Source organism: Ursus americanus, chromosome 20 (assembly GCF_024610735.1).
Source record: "Ursus americanus isolate L20-20 chromosome 20, mUrsAme1.1.p, whole genome shotgun sequence".
Lineage (NCBI taxonomy): Eukaryota > Metazoa > Chordata > Mammalia > Carnivora > Ursidae > Ursus > Ursus americanus.
In genome coordinates, this window is record NC_142146.1 from 44,676,560 (window position 1) to 44,701,219 (window position 24,660).

The 24,660-nt window shown below is 37.5% G+C and overlaps 1 protein-coding gene across 5 annotated transcripts in view; it reads left to right on the forward strand.

Moving 5' to 3' along the window:
- Positions 1 to 24,660, forward strand: part of RNF13 (ring finger protein 13) — a 165,790-nt gene that overhangs the window by 49,188 nt on the left and 91,942 nt on the right. For 4 of the 5 annotated variants that reach the window (XM_045812813.2, XM_087870278.1, XM_045812806.2 and 1 more), the window contains one exon: positions 21,693 to 21,818. In XM_045812813.2, the coding sequence (XP_045668769.1) occupies positions 21,693 to 21,818 (126 nt within the window). Of the gene's footprint in view, positions 1 to 16,356; positions 16,392 to 21,692; positions 21,819 to 24,660 lie in introns of those variants that run through there. The other variant, XM_045812820.2, reaches the window with a different exon arrangement.

The following is a 24,660-nucleotide window of genomic DNA, read 5'->3' on the forward strand; positions in this document are numbered from 1 at the left end:
ACTTCAGATGAATTCTAGGTCAATTTCAGTAAGATATAGAAACATGATTCTAATATAGCTCTATTTTTTCCCTCTTTTATATTACTTGTATGTATATTATGAGCTCAGCGATATGTTTTAATTATTGCTTCTTATAATTTTATATTTACTAATGAGCCTGAGAGAAGAAAGGAGAGTAAGTATATATTTATAATGGTTTATATTAGCCTTATTTATTATTTCTGATTCTCTTTATTCTTGTGGATTTGAGTTACCAGCTAGTGCCATCTACTTACTTGAATATGGCTCTCCAATGCATGCTAATTGGAAACTCAACTTTCAGGCAGCAGCTGGGAAGTCAGGATATTTTATATGCAGTCTGGTCCCCATCAGGGAGAAACTGGAAGGTGGGTGTTTTTGATTACTTACTCTGTGCTGAAGTAGGGGGGAGTAGTCACTGGAAATGCTCGTGTTTCCAAGTTAGAGTCATTTCGTTGTTTTGTATATTCCAGGATACTCACGAGATACCAAGCCCTATCAATCCCAGAGTTAGGAGATTTGGAAGTTAGTCCCTGGGGTGACAGTTGGAGTGCGAGTTGTGTGGACAAGCTCCTTTCAGGGAGAAGCTGGAGGCTGGTTTTACTATTCACACGAGTCGAAGGTAGATAGCAGGGGATGTGCTCACCAGATCTGTCAGGCTTCTGGAAAGATCTTAGTCAATTCCCTCGTGCAGGCTGATTACAAGCCAGAACCTCAAGCATCAGCTGGGAAAGTATGCAGTCATAGTCCTTCTAGGGAAAGACAAGGATGGGTATTTTTGCTTGCATCCTCTGTGCTGAGCCCTGCGGGGGGGAATAGTGGATAGTGAGTGCTTCCATACCTGTTAAAAACTGCTTTTTTGTTGAATATGGTTCTACAGGGTTTGTGAATGCCAAGCCCCGTGGCTGTCAGAGCTAGTCCTGCCCATCATGTGGCAGCCATAAAAATTAGGATGTTAGATGTGTGCACACACTTCTTCTAGAGAGAAGCTGGAGACTTGGTTTTATTGTTGGAGTGAGCCAGAGGGAGAATGGAAGTGCCCACCAGCTCTTTGAGCCTTGGGAATGATTGAAGTCAATACTTGGATGTATGCTGATTACAGGTTGGACCCTCACGTACAGTATGCAGTCAAACCTTTTCCAGGGAATGACTGGGAGATGGGTGTTTTTGCCTGCTCCCTTTGTATTAAGTCCTAGATGATAGCCATGGGGGTGCACCTGGTTTTGTTATGGTGTGTGGGACTCATGGACACAAGCCCTATTGGCTTTCAGAGCTAGGTGGTTTGGGGGCTTGTCCCTTGGGTGGCAACCTTAAAAACTAGAGTGCTAGGGGCACCTGGGTGGCTCAGTCAGTTAAGCACCTACCACTTAAGAGTGTGCTGGAGATTGGCTCCCTCTCCCATTCCTTCTGCTTCTGTCCCTCTCCTGCTCAAGTATACTTTTCTCAAATAAATAAATAAATAAAATCTTCAAAAAAAAAAAAAAATCAGTAACAACTAGAATTGGTTCTTCAAAAAGTTCAACAAAACTGACAAACTCTTAGCTTGACTAAGAGGACTCAAATAACTAAAAATCACAAAAGAAAGATAGCATTACTACCTATATTACAGAAATAAAGGTTTATAAGAGTGTACCATGAAGAACTGTAGAGTAAAAATTGGATAACCTAGAAGAAATGGACAAATAACTAGAAATACACAACCTACCAAGATTGAATCATGAAGAAATAGTAAATTTGACTAGACCTATTACTAGTAAGGAAATTGAATCAATAATCAAAAACCTCCTAGGACAGAAAATCCCAAGGACCAAATGGCTTTACTGGTGAAGCCTACCAAACATTTAAAGGAGAATTAACACCAATCCTTCTTAAACTTTTCCAAAGAACTGAAGAGAAAGAACACTTCCTGACATTGTGTAATGGCACCATTACCCTGATACTAAAGTGAGACCCCACAAGCAAGAAAAAGTACATTCCAATATCCCTTATAAATAATGAAGCAAAAATCATCAATGAAGTACTAGTAAACCAACTTCAACAGCACATTAAAAATGTTATACACCATAACCAAACTGGACTTATTCCTGGAATGGGAGTATGTATGGTTCAATATATGAAAATAAATATACATTAACAGAATGTAGGGGAAAAAATTTCACAATCATCTTAATTCATGTAGAAAACACATTTGACAAAATCTAACACCCTCTCATGCTAAAAACATCCAACAAACTAAAAAAAAAAGTAAACTGATTCACGATAATAAAGAGCATATATTAAAAAGCACACACTTAACAACATATACTCAATGACAAAAGACTGAAAGTTTTCTTTAAAGATCAGGAACAAGACAAGGATGCACACTTTCACCATTTTTTTTTTTAAAGATTTTTTTTGTGACAGCATGTGCACGGACGTGAGTGGGGGAGGAGCAGAGGGAGAGGAAGAGGGGAAGCAGACTCCCCACTGAACATGGAGCCCAACACAGGGCTCAATCTCATGATCCTTAGATCACGACTTGAGCCGAAACCAAGAGTCAGACACTTAACCAACTGAGCCACCCAAGCACCCCACACCACTTCTTTTCATTGCAGAATTGGGAATCCTGGCCAGAGCAATTAGGCAAGAAAGAGAAATAAAAGGCATTAAATTGGAAAGGAAGAAGTAAAATTACCTCTTTGCAGATGACATGATCTTATGTGGAGAAAACCATAAAGATTCCACTAAAAAATTGTTAGAATAAACGAATTCAGCAAAGTTGCAGGATACAAAATCAACATGCAAAAGTCAGTTGCATTCCTAAACACTAACAATGAACAATCCCAAAAGGAAATCAATAAAACAATTCAACTTACAAGAGCATCAAAAAGAATAAAATACTTGTGATAAACTTAACCAAAGTGGCAAAAGACTTATACCCTGAAAATACCAAACGTTGCTGAAATTAAAAGACACAAATAAACATCCTATGGGTGTCAATCCTATCATGGATTGATAGACTTAATATGGTAAAGATGTCAGTACTGCCCAAAGCAATCTATAAATTTGATACAATTCCTATCAATCCCAATGATGTTTTTTGCAGAAATAGAAAAATCCATCTTATGATCTATATGGAATCTCAAGAGATCTCTAATAGTCAAAATAATATTGAGAAAGAACAAAGTGAGTGCTCTCATACTTCCTGATTTTAAAACTTACTACAAAGCAGGACACCTGGGTGGCTCAGTCAGTTGAAGCATCTGACTCTTGATTTCAGTTTAGATCATGATCTCAGGGTTGTGATATTAAGCCCTGCACGTCAGGCTTCACCCTCAGCTTAAGATTCGATCTCTCTCTCCCACTCCCTCTGCCCCACCCCACACCCTGTATGCTCGTTCTCTCTTTCAAAAAAAAAAAAATTAAAGCTTACTTCAAAGCTACAGTAATCAAGATCGTATGGTGCTGACATAAACACAGAAAGACCAATAAAATAGCATAGACAGCTCAGAAATAAACACAAAGAAGTCAAATGACTTTGACAAAGGTACCAAGACCATTCAAAGAAAAGATAGTTCCTTCAACAAATGGTGTTGGGAGAACTGGATATCCACATGCAAAAGAATAAAATTGGACCCTTATCTTATACCACATAAAAAATTAAAGACCTTACATTTGAGTCAAAGACTTAAATGTAAGAGCTAATATATAAAACTCTTAGATGCATAAGGAAAAGCTTCATGACATTGGATTTGGCAATGATTTCTTGGGCATTAAAAGCACAGACACCAAAAGAAAAAATAGATGATTGGACTTCATCAGAATTAAAAACTTTTTGCATCAAAGGGCAAAAGACCCTAAAGACAACCCATGGAATGAGGGAAAATATTTTTCAATCATGTATCTGATATCCAGAATATATAAAGAACTCCTAGAACTCAAAAAAATAAGTTAACCTGATTTAAAAATGCACACAGGACTTGGACAGTCATTTCTCCAAAGAAGACAAACAATGGCCAACAAGCTCTTGAAAAGATACTCAGCATCACTAATCATTGGGGAAATGTAAATCAAAACTGTATTGCATGTATGTTAGGATGACTATAATCAAACAGAAAATAATAAATGCAGACAAGGATGTGAAGAAATTGAAACTCTTGTACATAGCTTATGGGAACTTAAAATGGAAGAACCACTGTGGAAAACAGTATGACAATTCATCAAAAAATTAAATATAGAATTACCATATGGTCTAGCAATCCCACTTCTGGGCGAATACTCAAAAGAATGAAAACAAGAACTTGAACAGATATTTGTACACCCATGTTTATAACAGGATTATTAACAAAAGCCAGAAAGTAGAAACAACCAAAGTATCCATCAATGGATGAGTGGTTAAACAAAATGTGGTATACGCACACAACAGAATATCATCCTGCCTTAAAAAGAAAGGAAATTCTAATACATATTACAACATGGATGAGCCCTGAAGATATTTTGCAAAGTGAAACCTGCCAGACACAGAGGACCCTATGATTCCACTTATATGAGGTGCTTAAAGTAATCAAGTTCATAGAGACAGAAAATAGGATGGTATTTGCCAGTGGGTAGGAAGAAGGTAAATGGAGACATTGTTTAAGGGTACAGAGTTTAAGTTTGAGAAGATGAAAAAGTTCTGGAGATGGATGGTAGTGATGCTTGTACAACGATATGATTATGAACTCCAGACCAAGATGTTGACATAGGAGGTTCCTGAATTTCCCTCCTCCCATGCACGCACAGAATGTACAGCTACACATGGAGCAAGCCCCTCTGAGAGAAATCCAGAAACTAGTTAGGTGATTCTTATGCATCAAGCAACTAAGAAAATACTGACAGTTAACAGGAAAGGTTGAGACTTACTCTTGCCACAAGCCCTACCCTCAGTACAGTGCCATACAATCAAGAGGGAACCTGTACTTCCCAGCTTCCCTCTGAGAAGCAAAGAGTTGGGACCACACATCTAGCACTCCAATTTTTTTAAAAGACTTTGAGAAAGAGAGAGAGAGTGTGAGTGAGAGAGCACAAACAGGGGGAGAGATAGAAAGGAAGAAGCAGACTCCCTGCTGAGCAGGGAACTTGACAGGGGGCTCAATCCCAGGACCCCAGGATCATGACCTGAGCTGAAACCTAGAGTCAAAATGCATCAGCCTCACTGGTTTTCTTTCTAATCTAGGAAATGACTGTGTACTTACTGTTTCCTGTGCTTGTTTCTTTATTATTAATATGTGTGTATCTCCTGAATGATTGCCTAGCACAAATCACATTTTCATTTTTTGGTGACCCCTTGCTTTATATGCAGTGTGTTGGTTGGGGATAGTTGTCCCTGATCTACTGTTTGCCCTTCTCAGATCCTTTGTCCTGAAGGTGAGCTAGGGTGAAGGTGACCAGGGCCCCAGTGTTCTTGGTTTTGTGTGCTTTGCCACATTCACCAGGAATTTAGACTTTGCAGTTTGGAGCTGGAGAGGATGGCAAATGGTGGCGACCTTCCTTTCCTTATTCCTTAACTGGGAGCTGAGGTGGTGACCTTCCTTTCCATATTCCTTAACTGGGAGCTGAGGGGAGAAGTTGCCCTGTGGTCTTTGCCACTGCAGTCCAGAGTGGAGCTTCCATCTTACTAACCTAATTGCGTTGGGGAGTGGGTTATGGCTCATATGCCACAAACTTTTGATTTTCTTACTTTAACTCTCCTTTAGCATAAATTTCTCATCAACCTAATAACTACCATTCTTGGTTTAACTGAGCAGTTGTTGTGAAGGAACAGTTTCTCCTAGTCTTTTGAAATAATCTCTTTGTTAATAAGGATATACTTTTATATCATCTGCTTTTATAGAGATACTGTTTGAATATTAAGAGGACTTCTAATTTGAGACTTACTTATATGATTTATCTTATAGTTGGTAGCCACTCAGTTTTTATATTAAATATTGGGGAAGTATGTGTATTCAAAATGATTGCAATTTTGTGGGAGTATTTTCTCAGTCCTGTCTGAGCAATTTTACCAATATGAATAGATATAAGAACTATATTCAGAATTTACAAATTGAAAAGTTGATAAATGTAAAACCAGGAAGGAGAATGTTACACTAGAAGTCCTCATAAGCAACAAGTACTTTGTCATACTCATTTCTGTTGTAGTACAGTGTCTGGCATAGAATGTAAATCTTTTGCACAAAATTCTTGAAGGCAGAATCTCTGGCAGTACCTGAGTTATAGTAGGGACTCAGCAAGTTTGTTCAATGAAGCAGTGTATCAATAAAATAAAGAACCAAAATGCCAATTAAATGTTTCAGGTTGACCTGTTTGGGAATAAATTATGAAGTAGGAAATAACCAAAATGTCCATAAATATATTGAGCAGTTTGCCATCTCAGGGGTTCATTAGTGTTCTTCAGCGAGCATTAAAAACCATATTTAAGAATCTGGTAGCCTGGTGTTTGCTGTTTTTAGGGTGACTTATGCCATCTGTTTTCTGCTTGCCCTCAGAAGCTCTGTGGAAAAAAAGCTTGAGGGTAAAAATTCCAACTTTAGGATTTATTTTGCTATCTGACTAGTAGGAAGTATATTGGAGATATGCCAGTGTCTTGGGGTCACCTTCACACCTTGATGACTAGCTTGTCTTATATGTCTCATTTAGGAGTATTTTTCATATTCAGTACCTCTTACAGATCAGAGATGCAAAACGGTCAACAGTTATTTGACATCAGGCAGAGCCTAACTTGACCCACAACTGCTCATGATTATTTCTTACTTTTTATTCAGTATAGTTTTGGCCTGACAACTATTCCCTAAAATTTCCTCTCCCAAAGTGAACATATTTTACTTGTAATTTTTGGCATAATAATACTATAGATGCTAAGAGAATTTGCTTTGTAATGGAGTCCGAAAATGAATCCTTGTATAAAGCAAGCAATCTTTTTTTTTTCTTTAAAGATTTATTTTAGAGAGGGCACATGAGTGGGAGGACAGGCAGGGGGAGGAGACAAGTAGACTCCCTGCTCAGCAGGGACCCCAGCATAGGGCTTGATCTCAACCAGGACTACTGGGATCATGACCTGAGCGGAAATCAAGAGTCGGATGCTCAACTAGCTGAGCCACCCAGGTGCTCCAGCAAGGAATCTGTTCTTAAATAAGTTTATTGAATGTTAGAATAAATGTATTGAAAGAAGGTAAAAATTTGACTGATTCTGTATATATATAGAAATATCTTTGGTTTGATGCTACCAACTTTCTTCTTGACACCTTGTAATTCACTCTAAGTTGTGAGCTTTTTTACTTTCCAAGTGTATTTGTTTCGCACAAATATCATCATGATAATACCAGAAATAATAAAAAAGAGAACTTCCCTATGATCCAGTAATCACACCACTGGATATTTACCCCCCAAATACAAAAACACTAATTCAAAGGGATATATGCACCCCTATATTTATTGTAGCATTATTTACAATAGCCAGATTATGGAAGCAGCCCAAGTGCCCATCCATAGATGAATTGGTAAAGAAGATGTGGTGTATATATATATACAATGGAATAAAAAAGCCATGAAAAAGAATGAAACTTGCCATTTGCAACAACAAGGATGGAGCTAGAAAGTATAACGCTAAGCAAAATAAATCAGAGAAAGATAAATACCATATGATTTCACTCAAATGTGGAACTTAAGAAACAAAGCAGAAGGAGCGTTTAAAAGGTGGCTCAGTTGGTTAAGCATCTGACTCTTGGTTTTGGCTCAGGTCATGAATCTCAGGGTCATGGGACTGAGCCTTGAGTTGGGCTCTGCTCTCAGCATGGAGTCTGCTAGAGATTATCTCCCTCTCCCTCTCCTTCTCCCTCTCCCTCTGCTCTACTCCTACACTTTCTTTCTCTCTCTCTCTCAGATGAATAAAATCTTAAAAAAAAAAAAAAATAAACTTGCAGAGATAAAAAAAAGAAGAAGAAAAAGAGACAAACCAAGAAACAGACTCTTAACTATAGAGAACAGATGGTTACCAGAGGGGAAGTGGGGGTGGAGGGGTGGGTGAAATAGGTGATGGTGATTAAAGAGTACATTTATCATGATGAGCACTGAATAATATATAGAATTATTGAATCACTATATTGTACACCTGAAACTAATATAACACCATGTTAATTATACTGGAATTAAAATAAAAGGCTTAAGTGAAAAAAATGAAATAGCATTAAAGAATAGTCTTTAGTCTCATTGATCTCACTGAAATCATTTTCTTTTTGTGTTTATATTAAATTTGAAAGACAGTGTGTTCTTGAAGAAAGGAAACGTCATTTGAGTCAGTGTGACAGCACCATCAATTAGCAGCTGAATCTTGGGTTTGTTATCTTCTTTGAAGCTTAAGTATTTTCTTCTCTAAAACAGGGATGATAATGCCTGTGATTTGTGATCCTCAGTTGTGAGCATAAAGCCATGTGCTCTAGGACTTCAGTTTAGTTATGATTGTTAACTTCAACAGCCACAAATGAGTTGAAAAACCAGTTGTCTATAAACCACATATCAAACTTCTACATAATACAATGAAAGATGGGATAATAGGTTAATAGAAAAGTATAAGAAGGAGAAGAAAAAAGGTAACCTAGACTGCTGATGATTTTAATAAGCACATGTGAACTTTTGCGATAAAGGTGATGATTATATTAGCACAATGCCAAAATTAGTAGAGTGCTAGGCTAAGAATAGGGAAACCTGAAACTTAGAGCTGGTTTAATCCCTGTATTTGTGGAGATGAGTACTGTGCTAAAATGGGAAGAACATTGGCTTTGGGGTCAGTGTTACTAGGCTTCAAATTACAGTTTTCTTGTGTTTTTTTTAATAATAATTTTTTATTATGTTAGTCACCATACAGTACATCTCTAGTTTCTGATGTAAAGTTCCATGATTCATTACTCATATAACACCCAGTGCACCAAGCAATACGTGCCCTCCTTAATACCCATCCCCAGCCTATCCCATTCCCCCACCCCCCTCCCCTCTGAAGCCCTCAGTTTGTTTCCCAGAGTCCATAGTCTCTCATGGTTCATTCCCCCTTCTGTTTACCCCCCCTTCATTCTTCCCTTTCTTCTCCTACCGATCTTCCTACTTCTTATGTTCCATAAATGAGTGAAACCATGATAATTGTCTTTTTCTGCTTGACTTACTTGGCTTAGCATTATCTCCTCCAGTCCCGTCCATGTTGCAGCAAATGTTGAGAAATCGTTCTTTTTGATGGCTGAGTAATATTCCATTGTATATATGGACCACATCTTCTTAATCCAGTTATCTGTTGAAGGGCATCTCGGCTCATTCCACGATTTAGCTATTGTGGACAATGCTGCTATGAACATTGGGGAGCTTATGGCCCTTCTCTTCACTACGTCTGTATCTTTGGGGTAAAAAGCCAGTAGCGCAATTGCTGGATCATAGGGTAGCTCAATTTTTAACTTTTTAAGGGACCTCTACACTGTCTTCCAAAGTGGCTGTACCAACTTGCATTCCCACCAACAGTGTAAGAGGGATCCCCTTTCTCCACATCCTCTCCAACATTTGTTGTTTCCTGCCTCGTCAATTTTTGCCATTCTAACTGGTATAAGGTGGTATTTCAATTTGAATCTCCTGATGGCTAATGATTTTGAACATTTTTTCATGTGTCTGTTAGCCATTTGTATGTCTTCATTGGAAAAGTGTCTGTTCATATCTTCTGCCCATTTTTTTATTTGATTATTTGTTTCTTGTGTATTGAGTTTGAGAAGTTCTTTGTAGATCTTGGATACCAGCCTTTTATCTGTAGTGTCATTCGCAAATATCTTCTCCCATTCCGTGGGCTGCCTCTTAGTTTTTTTGACTGTTTCCTTGGCTGTGCAGAAGCTTTTTATCTTGGTGAAGTCCCACAAGTTCATTTTTTCTTTGTTTCTCTTGCCCTTGGAGACGTGTCATGAAAAAAGGTGCTGTGGCCGATGTCAAAAAGGTTGCTGCCTATGTTCTCCTCTAGGATTTTGATGGATTCCTGTCTCACATTGAAGTCTTTCGTCCATTTGGAGTTTATCTTTGTGTATGGTATGAGAGAGTGGTCAAGTTTCATTCTTTTGCATGTAGCTGTCCAGTTTTCCCAGCACCATTTATTGAAGAGACTGTCTTTTTTCCACTGGATGTCTTTTCCTGCTTTGTCAAAGATTAGTTGCCCAAAAAGCCGAGGGTCCATTTCTGGGTTCTCTGTTCTGTTCCATTTGTCTATGTGTCTGTTTTTGTGCCAGTACCATGCTGTCTTGGTGATTACAGCTTTGTAGTACAGCTTGAAATCAGGCAACGTGATGCCCCCAGCTTTGTTTTTCCTTTTCAACAATCCTTGGTGATTTGGGGCCTTTTCTGGTTCCACACAAATTTAAGGGCTATTTGTTCCAGTTCTTTGAAAAATGTCATTGGTGTTTTGGTCGGGATGGCATTGAAGTGTAGATTGCTCTGGGTAGTATAGACATTTTAACTATGTTTATTCTTCCGATCCATGAACATGGAATATTTTTCCATCTTTTTGTGTCTTCTTCAATGTCTTTCAGGAGTGATTTGTAGTTTCTAGAATATAGGTCCTTTACGTCTCTGGTTAAGTTAATTCCGAGATAACGTATGATTTTCGATCCTATTGTAAATGGAATGGATTCCCGAATTTCTCTTTCTTCAGTATCATTGTTTGTGTATAGAAATGCAACTGATTTGTGAGGATTGATTTTGTAACCCGCCACATTACTGAATTGCTCTATAACTTCTAATAGTTTGGGGGTGGATTCTTTTGGGTTTTCCATATGGAGTATCATGTCATCTGTGAAGAGAGACAGTTTGACGACATCTTTGCTGATTTGGATACCTTTTATCCCTTTTTGTTGTTTGATTGCTGTTGCAAAGACTTCTATTACTATGTTGAATAATAGTGGTGAGAGTGGGCATCCTTGTCGTGTTCCTGATCTTAAGGGAAAGGCTTCCAGCTTTTCCCCATTGAGAATGATATTTGCTGTAGGCTTTTCATAGATGGTTTTATGAGATTGAGAAATGTACCCTCTATCCCTACACTCTGAAGGGTTTTCATCAGGAAAGGATGCTGTATTTTGTCAGATGCTTTTTCTGCATCGAGAGGATCATATGGTTCTTGACTCTTTTCTTGTTGATATGATCTATCACACTGATCGATTTGCGAATGTTGAACCACCCTTGCATCCCAGGGATGAATCCCACTTGGTCATGATGGATAATCCTTTTAATGTACTGTTGGATCCTATTAGCCAGGATCTTGTTGAGGATTTTGGCGTCCATATTCATTAGGGAAATCGGTCTGTAATTCTCCTTTTTGATGGGGTCTTTGCCTGGTTTGGGGATCAAGGTAATACTGGCTTCACAGAATGAGTTTGGTAGTTTTCCTTCTGTTTCTTTTTTGAAACAGCTTCAGGAGAATAGGTATTATTTCTTCTTTGAATGTTTGGTAGAATTCCCCGGGGAATCCGTCAGGCCCTGGACTCTTGTTTTTTGGGAGGTTTTTGATCACTGCTTCAATCTCTTTGTAATTAATCGGTCTGTTTAAAAAATCAATTTCTTCCTGTTTCAGTCTTGGTAGTTTATAGGTTTCCAGGAAGGCTTCCATTTCTTCCAGGTTGTTTAATTTATTGGCATAAAGCTGTTGATAAAAGTTTCTAATGATTCTTCCTGTTTCATTGGTGTTGGTAGTGACCTCTCCCTTTTCATTCATAATTTTATTAATTTGGGTCCTTTCTCTATTCTTTTGAATAAGTTTTGCCAGTGGCTTATCGATCTTATTTATTCTTTCAACGAACCAGCTTCTAGTTCTGTTGATCTGCTCTACTGTGCTCCTGGTTTCTAATTCATTGATCTCTGCTCTAATCTTGATCAGCTGCTTTCTCGTGTGTGGGTGAGGCCTGTTCTTCTCCAGCTCCAGCTTCTTGAGGTGAGAATATAAAACCTGCATTTTAGATTTTTCTATTCTTTTGAGTGAGGCTTGGATGGCTATGTATTTTCCCCTTAGGACTGCCTTTGCAGTGTCCCATAGGTTTTGGACCATTGGACCGTTGTGTTTTTGTTCTCGTTGGTCTCCATAAATTGTTTAAATTGATTTTTAATTTCCTGGTTTATCCAGTCATTCTTGAGAAGGATGGTTCTTAGTTTCCAAGTGTTTGAGTTTCTTCCAAATTTTTCCTTGTGATTGAGTTCCAATTTCAAAGCATTGTGGTCTGAGAATATGCAGGGAATAAATTCAGTCTTTTGGTATTGGTTGAGACCTGTTTTGTGACCCAGTATTTGGTCTATTCTGGAGAAAGTTCCATGTGCATTCGAAAAGAATGAGTATTTTGTTGTTCTGGGGTGTAATGTTCGATATATATCTATGAGGTCCATCTGGTCTAGTATGTCATTCAAAGCTCTTGTGTCTTTGTTGATTTTCTGCTTAGGTGATCTGTCTATTGCTGATAGTGGAGTGTTGAGGTCCCCTACTATTAACGTATTTTTATCTAAATGTCTCTTTATTCTGGTTAAGAGTTGGCTTGTGTGTCTTGCTGCTCTCCTGTTGGGGGCATAGATATTTATAATTGTCATATCCACTTGTTGGATACATCCTTTAAGAATAATGTAGTGTCCTTCTGTATCTCTATCTAGAGTCTTTAGTTTAAAATCTAATCTGTCTGATATGAGAATTGCTACCCCAGCTTTCTTTTGAGGTCCATTGGCATGAAAAATGGTTTTCCATCCCTTCACTTTCAGTCTGGATGTATCTTTAGTTTCAAGATCAGTCTTTTGTAGACAGCAAATGGATGGATCATGTCTTTTTATCCAGTCTGCATCCCTGTGGCATTTTATGGGAGCATTTCGGCCATTCATGAGAGATATGATTCTAATGATGTCATGTTGCCTGTAAAGTCTTTGTTTCTATAGATTGTAAATTTCTCTTCTGTATCACTCTTGGAGCCTTTGTACTTTTATAGAACCCCCCCTTAATATCTCTTGTAGGGCTGGTTTTGTGGTTACGAATTTGGTCAGTGTCTGGCGATCATGGAAGGTCCTTATCTCTCCATCATTTCTGAATGACAGCCTTGCTGGATAAAGGATCCTTGGCTGCGTGTTTTTCTTGGATAGAGCTTTAAAAATACCCTGCCAAGCCTTCCTCTCCTTCCAGGTCTGTGTAGACAGGTCTGACGTAATTCTGATATTTTTGCCTCTGTCCGTGAGAAATTTCTTCGCCCTGGCCGCTTTCAATACTGTATCCTTGGATCTAATATTTGCAAATTGCACTATGACGTGATGTGGCGTAGGTTTGTCGTGGTTGAGCTTGGGAGGGGTCCTCTCTGCCTCTTGGACACGAATGCTTGTTTCCTTTGCTAGATTAGGGAAGTTTTCAGCTACAGTTTGTTCAAATATCTCTTCTAGACCTCTCTCTTTCTCCACCCCCTCGGGAATGCTGATGATTCTGACATTGGAATGTTTCATTGAATCTGTAATCTGCCGTAATCTACATTCTTGAGATTGGATTTTTTTGAGCCAAGTTTCTGTTTTAACTTTCTTTTCTACCATCCCATCCCCCAATTCACTAATTCGTTCTTCTGCCTCATTTACCCTGGACGTCAGAGCATCTAGTTTTGACTGCATTTGATTCATAGCATTTTTAATTTCTGCCAGATTCACTCTCATTTCCGCCCTTAGAGATTCTGTATTCTCATTAATATTTTTGTTAATATATTTTTCAAGTCTATGCATCATCTTGACCATTGTTAGTCTGAATTCCGCTTCTGACAATTTGGTTATATCCATATCCATCAGTTCTGTGGCAGAGGCCACAGACTCATTATCTTTTCTTTGCTGGGGGGGATTTCTCCTCGTCATTCTGATGAGGAGAGGTTGCGGGGTTGCCCAGAGCCCAAATTATTGACCAGGACCCAGGCAGTGTGCACTTGTTTTATAGGGACCTTAGGGATGTGGGCTTCTTGATTTTTCAGCCTGCCTCTGGGGAAGGGGCCTGCCGCACTGATATTCAGGCAACCCTGTTTGGGTACATTCTCCCTGTCCCCTGCGAGGGGGGATGGGGATTGGCACAATGTGAGCTGTATTTCCGGGTTTTTTTGTTCTCTGGCGGCTCTCCCTGGCGGTTTTCTGTGGCTTTTCTGAGAGTCAGAGCAGCAGTGGCCGTATCCTAGCCTCTGTCTCCAGAGAGATCGCAGTCTGCTCTCCACTGAGCTCTCTTGGCCACTTTAACTCTGTTTCTGTGGGTGCTGCTAAAAACCCTGCAGTGTCCCGGGTTGTGCGCCCCAAAGCCGGTGTCCCAGCCCTCACTTCCAGGGCCCGCCCATCTCTGTCCTTTGTGTTTCTAACACCGCCAGCCGCCCCCGGTTCCCGTGTGTGCTCCTGAGCTCTCTGTTTCAGTGTGGTTCGTGTGTACTCCGGAGCGCTGGTTTTCAGTCTGGTCGCACCTGCGTTCCCAGACTCACAGTCTCAGTCTGCTCTCTTGCGGTGCCCATCCATGAGTCCGGCCCCGCTCCTCGGTGCAGGCAGCTACTGCTTTCCGGCGCCCGAGAATGGCAGCTCCCTCCCCCTTCCATTTATCTTCTGATATCTGTGCGTGGATTCACGGCTCCCTGCTTTGTACCTCAATACTCAGCACTGGAGATGTACATTTGTAGAGATCCAGATGTATCTTCCTGTGTCTCAGGCTGATTCCATGGGTTTTCAGGACGGTCTGGTTCATATCCAGCTCGACTCAGGGGACCAGCTGAAAAAGGGGACCCCTACTCCTCCGCCATCTTAACTCCTACCTTCTCAAATTACAGTTCTATCACTGGGCGAGTTATTAAACTTCTTTAAGTCTGTCCACTTGTCTATAGTAATACATATCCAAAGCATTAGGGTAAGGAAAATAGCTGTTATTTATTATTTCTTTCTCTAACTTTGGGTTTTGTTTGCTCTCCCCCACTTTTTTTAGTTTCTTTAGATGAATATTGAGGCCATTGATTTGAAACCTTTTCCTCTTTTCTGATATAAATATTTACTGCTATAAATTTCCCTCTAAGTACTATGTTAGTTGTGTCTCACAAATTTTGATAAGTTGTGTTTTTATTTTCATTCACTTCAAATGTTTAGGACTCATTTGTTCCATTTCTGAGGCAATGGTTTTCTGAGGACTGTATTAGAAAGTTTCCCCACTCTGGCTGATGAGAATACCACAATTCCCAGCCCTGTGTAGGCTCCAGGGATTGTTCTGTTCACCCCTTTCTTTCTTAGTTTTTGTAGCTCCCTTCCACAAAATGCACATTACTACTAAGCCAAGAACTTGAGTGGACACCTCTGCATGTATCTAGAGCTCTGTCTTTGTAGCTCCTTTATTCCCAATATGGTGCCCCAGAAAACCTTAGCTGCCTTGGCCTCTCCATTCTCTGAACTCTGTCTCCTCGACTCATTGACACCACTGGACTCTGGGTTCTCCTGCCCTGTTCTGAGGCCTGGAATTTCTCCAGACAGTGAGCTGAGGTATTTATAGGGCTCACTGGATTTATTTCTTTTTTCTCAACAATTGCTGTCTTGTGATGTTATCTATTCTTTGAAAGCTGCTATTTCATACTCTCTGTTTACTTTTCTAGTTATTTAAACCAAGAGGATAAAACTAGTCCCTTCTACTCTGTCATGGCTGGGAAGTAGAAGTTTATTGTAGCATCTTCGTAGGTAATTAATAATATGCTAATTATCAAATCTTTTTAAAACAAATCATTCAAAAATTCTCATTGGAGTAAATTCTCAAGATGGGTGATTTTAGAACTGTGTATTGATGTCGTATAAATTTTTATGCTTTCTCTTGTTTTTAATCTCAGTGCAATTAATAAATACAGTAGTCTGGGACTTTTTTTTAAGGTTTGACATTCCTAGAATAGTAATAGGGGCCAAATTTTGTTTTTAATGCTTTTTGAACTTTTTTAGAAATAATATGTTTTAAAAATTATATAGTTGGTCTAAATAGTATTTGCTGACTTAGCATTTTGAAGTATTTAATGTTTTCAGTTATTTATGGGCTTATTGTATTTTTGTGACATCTTTTAATCAGATATTATTAAGATCTAAAATCTAACTCATTGATAAAATATATAACCAAAAAAGGTTATTGGGGAGAATTCTAACAGTGTACAAGGAGCAATGTAACTTTGAGATGAAAGATAATTGGTTACTGATTTAAAAAATGCCACAAATGTAGTATCTAGATTTGTGCGGGTTTTTTTTTTTAAACAACCTTTTCATATAATTTAGTTAAGGCTTAACTTTTAATTAGTATATAACCCTCAAATTTCTCTTATTCAGTGCTTTCCTCAGTGATGTGCAGAAAGACATGGAAGGTATGACTATAAAATTTGCAAATGGCATGAAGTTTGGAATGGTTAAAATACTAATGTTTTGCCCTTGAGTCCTGAAAGATAGGTACTGAAAAAAGGAGAAAAACAGCTTAGTAGCCACGTATGTCAAAAATTTGTTGAAACAATTGCAGTGTGTTTGCCAGAAACATCCATACATCAGTTACAGTGCATCAATAGAAGTGTACTGTTAAGAGCAAGTTAAAGAGTGATAGTTCTGTTGTTACCTTCTTGTTGATGTGTTTGATTTATTAAAATTTTTTTGGAAATAAATTTAGACATAGAAAAGCTGCAAAAAATAGTAGAGAGTTTCTTTATACTCTTTACTCAGTTTCTTTTAATGTTAACATTTTATATAACCATGGTGCTTTTATCAAATCTAGCAAATTAAAATTTATACAATATGTTAAATAAAGTACAGACTTCTTTCAGATTTCACAGGCTTTTCCAGTAGTAACCTTCTTGTATTCCAGGATTCAGTCCTGGCTATCTGTTACTATATTGGTCAGATCATTTATAGTAGTATATTTGGGTTTAGGCCCCAAATTAAAATATAGTAAAACTTAAGAGCCAAGTCAAATGCTACTTATTCTGTTACTGACTCCCATAGTTTGAGTGATTTGCTCTGTTCTGTGCATTGTACTGCATGTTGTTTATACTTTGTTTTCTCTTACTGGATCTGTTAGTCCCTACCCAAGTAATTAATATTGGAAAGAACTCAGTCCTATCCATCCTCTTACAAAGAGCCCTTATGAAATGAGACCAGTGTATTCAGAGCATAGTATTAAAGGAACTTAAAATAACATGAGTAGTGGTTAAAGGGTGCTTTACTGTATAAGAAGAGCATAATCTCCAACTATTTGTGAAAAAGGAATTAAGTGTGTCCTGTATGTGAAAATTATGGGTAAATTTTGGCAGAATGATCTGATAAAAAATTAGGGAAAAGAGCAGTGGATATTTTTAAAATCATAGAAGGTCGTTGATATAAATAAATCCATCTGTCTCACATTAGGAAAATGTTAGCTAATAAAATCTGATCAGTGTAATTCTTTGGTCTATGTTTGAATTTAAAAATTATGACAGTTTCCTTTGACGTCTTCCTTGTTTGAAATATTTAAATCAGATTTTGGAATCCTCCTTAATTGCGTTTTAGACTAATATTTTGGCTTGTTCATTTTTGTAAATGATCATTCTTTTTGTTGCCCATTTTGGTTTTCACCTAGTTGGGTTTTATTTTGTTTTGTCATCTTATGGAAATAGTATAGCATAGTGGTTGAGGGCATAGATTCTGGAGTCAGACTTCCTGGGATTGCATGCCTGCTGTGTAACCTTGGGCAAATTACCTAACCTTTGTGAGACTTAGTTTCTTCGTCTTCAAAATAAGGATAATAATAGTAGTTATCTTCTTGGGTTATTGCATAGATTAACTGAATTAGAACATTGAAAGAGCATAGTGCCTGACACACAGTGTTGAGTGCCATGGCTCAACAAATGTTAACTGCTTGCTGTTACTGCAATTAATTAGTTAATTTACAACTTCTGATTCTCACTAACAAAATAACTCACCCCTCTCTCTCTCTTGTTCTGCTTTTAACTTTTATACTCTTACAAAGGGAAAGATGTACTGCTCCCTTGCTTTCAACATTTTTGTTGATATTATAACTGCATATACTTCTCTTAATTTTACTATTTATATAGTTTAACATTTAGTGCAAACTGAAGTGAAGGAAGGTTAAGGCTGTTTTCAGCCTGAAACAATCTTTTAAACAAAACCGTTTTATCAAATTTTTACCTATTTATGCACTTATTACCCAGTGTAATTTATCAACTAAAGTAATTTTTCCATAATGTTTATCCTGAATTATTGTAGTTCTAAATGCCTTCTGAAGCATTAAAGCAAAATTATATCCAGTATGATTTTTATGTTTAGGTTATTTTGAAAATTCCAGTTAGGTGGTAACCCAAACTACTATGGAAAGCTTGGCAGTATTTACAAAAGCTTGATACCCTATGATCCAGCTTGATAGCCTATGGTTCTGTTTTTATGTACATACTTAACAGATGTGTACATGTGTTAATGTTCATGGAATGTTTATAAAAGCACTATTTGTAATAGCTCCTAACTAGATATTACCCTAATGCTCATCAACAGTGGGATAAATTTTGACATAGTCACACAGTGTAATACTACATAGAGATGGCAGTAAAAAATCCACCAATATAGTTGCTCAACAGTAGGGCTGAATCTCACAAATACAGCACTGAGGGAGAGAAGTCCAAAAGACCATTTACCATACTGTATGGTTTTATTTATGTCAAATGTAAAATTAGACAAAATGAAGCTGTTAGAAGTCTATGTAGTGACATTAGGAATGGGGTTTGAGGAGTAGTGACTGGCAGGGAGGATGAAGGAAACTTCCGGAGTTCTGTTAATGTTCTGTTTCCTGATACAGGTGTGTTCAGTTTGTGAAACTTCATCAAGCTGGAAAATTATGTTTTGTGCACTTTGGTTTATGTGTAGTCACAAAAGCTTTCAAAAGAAATCAACATATGTATATATTGTAGGCCTATTGCATTATACATTTGAAGATATTGAGGTGCCAGTCTGCATGCAGTATTTTTGTCCCGCATTCTTGTTGAAACATCAGGGAATTACAAACAACAAAGAGATAGATAGTTTAAGTCTCGTAGGCCTTGGTAGTTTTCTTGGGCTTCCTACATGTTGGCAAAAAGTTCCCCTGTCAGAAGGTAGAGATGAGGAGGATCTTTGATGACAGAGTAAGCATCCTTTCAAAAAGAAGAGATTGGCTCTAAGAGGTGACAGTAGGCATGTAGATGTGGCTTAAGGTAGCACCTTCTTGGCCATTCTTATTCAAGGGACCAGGGAGTTGTGCCAAATTATTTGACAAAGCCCATTACATTACCTTGTAGACTTTGTGGTTGATACAAAGTAAGTTTGCACTTAGTTTTAAGTGACTCATCTCAGGGAAGGATAGGAATTAGTAAATTGATTTAGCAAGTTATTCTTTTAGCATAGTCTACAGGAAAGATGATATTTAATAATTTATGGACGGTTTTTTTAAGACTTCATTCAATTTTCTGTTAATGCAACTAGATTATTTTTTGGACTTTTAGCTTATGTGTATTTGACTTTTGTAAATTTCCTTATGTTTAAAAATAATACACATTTGTCATAAGAGATATAACAACACGGTTATTAAAAAGCAAAACCCCTTTCCCAGTTTCACTTGTAGATCTTTTTTTGTGTGTATCTGTACATACCATAAATTTGTTGATTCTATAATGCATTTATTTTATTACCCTGTGTTTTAACATCTGAAATTGGGATGTGTCTTTCAATTGCTGTCCACTAGGTGGCAAATGGAGTTGACTTCGCTGGACATGGGACATTAGGCCATAGCTATTCATATTATTTTCACTTCAGTTGAGTTATATTCCTTGTTGGTACTATATGGGTTGAGTTTAATTGCTGTTACAAGTTTCTTGAAAAGAACTGCTCTATGTGATTTGCCATTAAAGCAACATGTTAGTGTTTGTGCAGAAAGACACAGAAAAGGCAGCAGGGTATAATTTTAACATGATTGAAGTAAATATTCATTGTTGGAAGGATAACCACAGTTCTCTTTCTCTGCTTTATGGAATCAAGAAGGGGAACTACTTTATGAATAAGTGAAGGTATGCTGCATTTTATTCCTGAAACATGCAAAAGTATTTCCCATACAAGCCAGTCAGTGCAATTTAAGGCAGGAGAAATTGCCATATCCTGTGGATAGGTGGTTGGTGTGCCAAATTCACACACTATATAGGAGGACTATTGTTAAGGCACTGTGTCATAGCTTTGATTTTCACTTCTTACAAATTTACTGAATTTGGCAGTCTTTTTGTGTTTATTAAGTGTTTCATGTATGTTGAGATAGTCATTTGATTTTTCTGTTCTAATATGTTAATGTGACTTTTTTTTTCTGTTAATGTAACATTTTATGGTAAATATTTTCTGATGTCAAACTATCCTGTATTTCTGGGAAAGCAACTTACTGTTTTCTTTTTAAATTAATAGTTATTTGTGAATATCTTTTTAATTTAGTGTGTCTAGATTTACCTCATTCTTTTTGATGGCCCCATTGTTTTTCTATTGTATATATTTTTAAAAAGATTTTATTTATTAGCACTAGAGAGAGAGAGCAAGCACTAGTAGGGGGCAGAGAGGAGAGGGAGAAGCAATGTGGGACCTTGATCCCAGGACCCTGGGATTATAACCTGAGCCAAAGGCAGGCGCTTAACGGACTAAGCCACCCAGGTGCCCACTGAATGTGTTTTTAAATGGCTACTGTATTGATGTGCATGATTTCCAGCTTTTTTTTTTTTAGATTTTTTTTTTAAGATTTTCTTTCTTTATTTGACAGAGAGACAGCGAGAGAGGGAACACAAGCAGGGGGAGTGGGAGAGGAAAAAGCAGGCTCCCAGCGGAGGAGCCTGATGTGGGGCTCGATCCCAGGACCCTGGGATCACACCCTGAGCCACCCAGGCACCCCTGATTTCCAGCTTTTGCTATTAAAAACAATGTAGCAGGGGCGCCTGGGTGGCACAGCGGTTAAGCGTCTGCCTTCGGCTCAGGGCGTGATCCCGGCGTTATGGGATCGAGCCCCACATCAGGCTCTTCCACTGTGAGCCTGCTTCTTCCTCTCCCACTCCCCCTGCTTGTGTTCTCTCTCGCGCTGGCTGTCTCTATCTCTGTCGAATAAATAAATAAATAAATAAAAATTAAAAAAAAAAAAAAACAATGTAGCAGGGAATATCTTTCTACATATATCTTTATATACTCAGGCTAGTATTTCTATAGAACAAGTACCTAGAAATGTGCATTTTCATTGTTTGATATCATGAAAGAAATGTAAAAGTTAATTTTTAAAAAGTATTTACTTGGTTTAGATATGTCAGTCGTTGTTGGAAAATATACCAACATGCTAACAGTGGTTTGTCTTTGGAGTGATGGGCTTATGTGTGATTTAAAAAAAAAACAAAACAAAAAACTTTAAAAGTAGAAATGGAATGAACTTTAAAAAACTAAATGCTTATGAAACCAAATACTACTTTGAAGACTTGGGATTGTGAGCATTTGGAGGGTAGGAACTGTTGTAGCTCCCAGATAATTCATCTAGCATAATGCAAATACATGAAGCAAATTTAAAAGATGTTTGTAGAAGTAAGTTGAATTGATTTTTTGAGTTTAATGGAGAAAAAAACTTCTTGCCAATTCTTTTTCAGGGTTTTTTGATTAACTCAAAACCAGAGAATGCCTGTGAACCCATAGTGCCTCCACCACTAAAAGACAATTCATCTGGCACTTTCATCGTGTTAATTAGAAGACTTGATTGTAATTTTGATGTAAAGGTAATGTTTGCTTCTTTCATTTTTTTGTTACTGTTTTTTTTAGTTTATCTATCTTAAATTCCCCCTTGTTTCAGAAAGGCTTTAAGAAGGTTTATATAATTCATCCAGATTAAAAAAAGGTGAGGACGAAAGGAAAATGGGAAGTTGGTGAAGGCAAGCAAGAGAGAAGCAGGTTTACTTAAGTTTTATTCATTTGCTACAAAATTGACTTTAAGCTTTTAGCAGCCGGTACATAAAGGAGGACAGCTCACGATTCATAGTTTTTACAAGATTGTAAACAAATTGATGATAATAAAAATGATTGCCATCGGTTTAAGAATTTTCAGGTGGTTTTTGGGAATCTTGAACTGTCGTTTAATAGTAGAATATTGTTTGATTTAATCCAGGAATGGGAACATTAACCTTCAGTTTTATGCCTTTACTCTTCCATTACCAGTACTACATGTATATTTATGTTGACACTGGGATTTCTCTTTTGCAATAAGCTGATTCTGTCACCTGTACAAAGTTTGTCTCCCTGGTGTGGGTTAGGTCAGATAGTAAAACAAAATTTGCCATAGGACTTCCCTCACTATCATCAGTGCTGCTCTAAAAGTGTGGTTTTTTGATACTTTTAATACTGTCTTTACAAATCTGGTTTTGGATGATGTTGGCAGAAGAGCCACATTGAGGCCTGTATAAAATAAGCCTTGATGTTACTTTTACTGAACTAACTCAGGCTTGAGTGTCATGTGGTTTCTTGCATGTATCTTAGAGAATAGACATGGAATATTACCTCATGGACTTGACATAGCTTGATCTTAGATGATTTGTTCAGTAGGAACAGACCCCTGCTGTGCCTGAATTTTTGTCTCAGCTCCTTGCATTTCATGTAAGAAATGACACTTCCATAATAAACTTATTAAAGGAATAAAATAATAATTGTAAAAGGGTTTGGAAATGTGGAGCACTTTGTAAATGATAGGTGGTGTTGTATATCATTTCCAAATCTAAACTCTTAGTTACCTTTAAGTAGGAAATAAATTAGAGCTCGAAGTCAAATGTAGATTTCCTGCTCTTCAGAATTGTATCTTTTTTATAGTAGTTTGAATTTAAACCATTTTAAGATTTGATCCGGAACTAAACTGTAATAATCGCAGATTGCTTCAACAAAAAGGAAACATTATTGTAATATTTCATTAATTTCTTGCTGCTAAGAAATTAAAGTAAACTAAAATTTGCTGTTTCTAAGGTTTATTGCATTATTATGCTATGTAATTTTTGGTTCAGTCCAATCTTTATTAACTAAAAACTATAATACCCCCTTTTTTTTTTTAAATAACTTTTTTCATTGGGAACGGAAGGTGATTCACTGCAAAATTTAAGGAAATACTGTCTTCGAATGTTTGTCTTTTGATGGTGAAAACACAACTCTGGAATGAATAGGTAGGCTTATTAGTCCTCCTGTCCCTTAAGTGGATCCTCATCATGAGTCTGAGTGCTTCTAATAGAATTTTGTGGTTAGCTGTACTCCAGCTCATCTCTTCCTACTTCCTGCCTTGAATTTTATGCTGCAGCCATACCACCTCCTTGAAGTCTCTCAACTTGTTGTACAATGCTGACTACACCTTTGTGCCTTTATATATACTATTTCCTCTGTTCAAGATCTCTGTGCAAGATGACATTTAAGTGCTAGCTGAGGATGTTATCTTTTCTGGAAGCCTAACTTTTCTTTCTGCCCTCTCTGATAGAATGAATCATTCCAGCTCGATGTATCATTCTTCCACTTTGTAAATATCTCCTTTACTCTTTATCACATTATTATTTTTTGTTATATATATATATTTCATTTGTGAGCTGTGTTTAGAGTTCATGTTTTAATTATAGTTATTACCTAATTTGTATCATAGTGCATCGTAGAAGAGCAATAAAGGTTTGTTAAATCAAGCTATGTAGTATAGTAGTAAGCCTTTTACTTATGTGTATAATGCATTTTTAAAAAACATGTACATGTAAAAATGTTTAAATTGAGGATTCTCATCTTAGAAAAATGTTAGAAATTTTCTCATTATACCTCACCATGTAGATAGAGTTTTAATGAATCAGATTCTAGTCTGTTGTACGTTTTTAAACCCTGTTATCTTTCCTTCACAAATAAACAACAGAGTATATTATAGCCACTTAAGGCTAAAGATTCCTTACTCATGTTTTTCCTAATGGTTTCTGTCTTGTCTCAGTTGTGTTAAAAATATGAGATCTCAGTTTACAGGGAAGACACATTAATTTTAATTAAGGTCTGGAAATAGACTACATACATTTGGATCCCCCCCTTTTGTTTTTTCATTTGAAATACAACTTTATTCTGATTCTAAACTAAAAGGAATGGGAATGACAGTGACAAATTAGATTTTACCACTGGATATTGTGATGTGACTATAGCAGTCTTTTATTTGAAACTCAGGAAGGAAACAGTTGCATTCCAAAACAGCCAAATATGCAGGTCCAAAAAACTGAAGGTACTTTTTAAACTGCCACATTCACTCTGAAGCTCATTCATCTCCATCAGCATCCCAAAGATTAAGCACAGGTCCTGCTCAGCCATATGATAAAGTAGCAAACATGCTGCACCACTGACCTCACAGGACAGTTGCCTATGAAACTGGACTTCTGGGGGTGCCTGGGTGGCACAGTCAGTTGAGTATCCAAATCTTGGTTTTGGCTCAGGTTGTTATCTCAAAGATCAAGCCCTGTGTCAGGCTTCTTGTTCAGCGTACAGTCTGCTCCAGATTTTCTCTCTCCCTCTACCCCCCCCCCAACTCACTCTCTCTCTCAAATACATAAATCTTAAAAAAAAAAAAAAAAA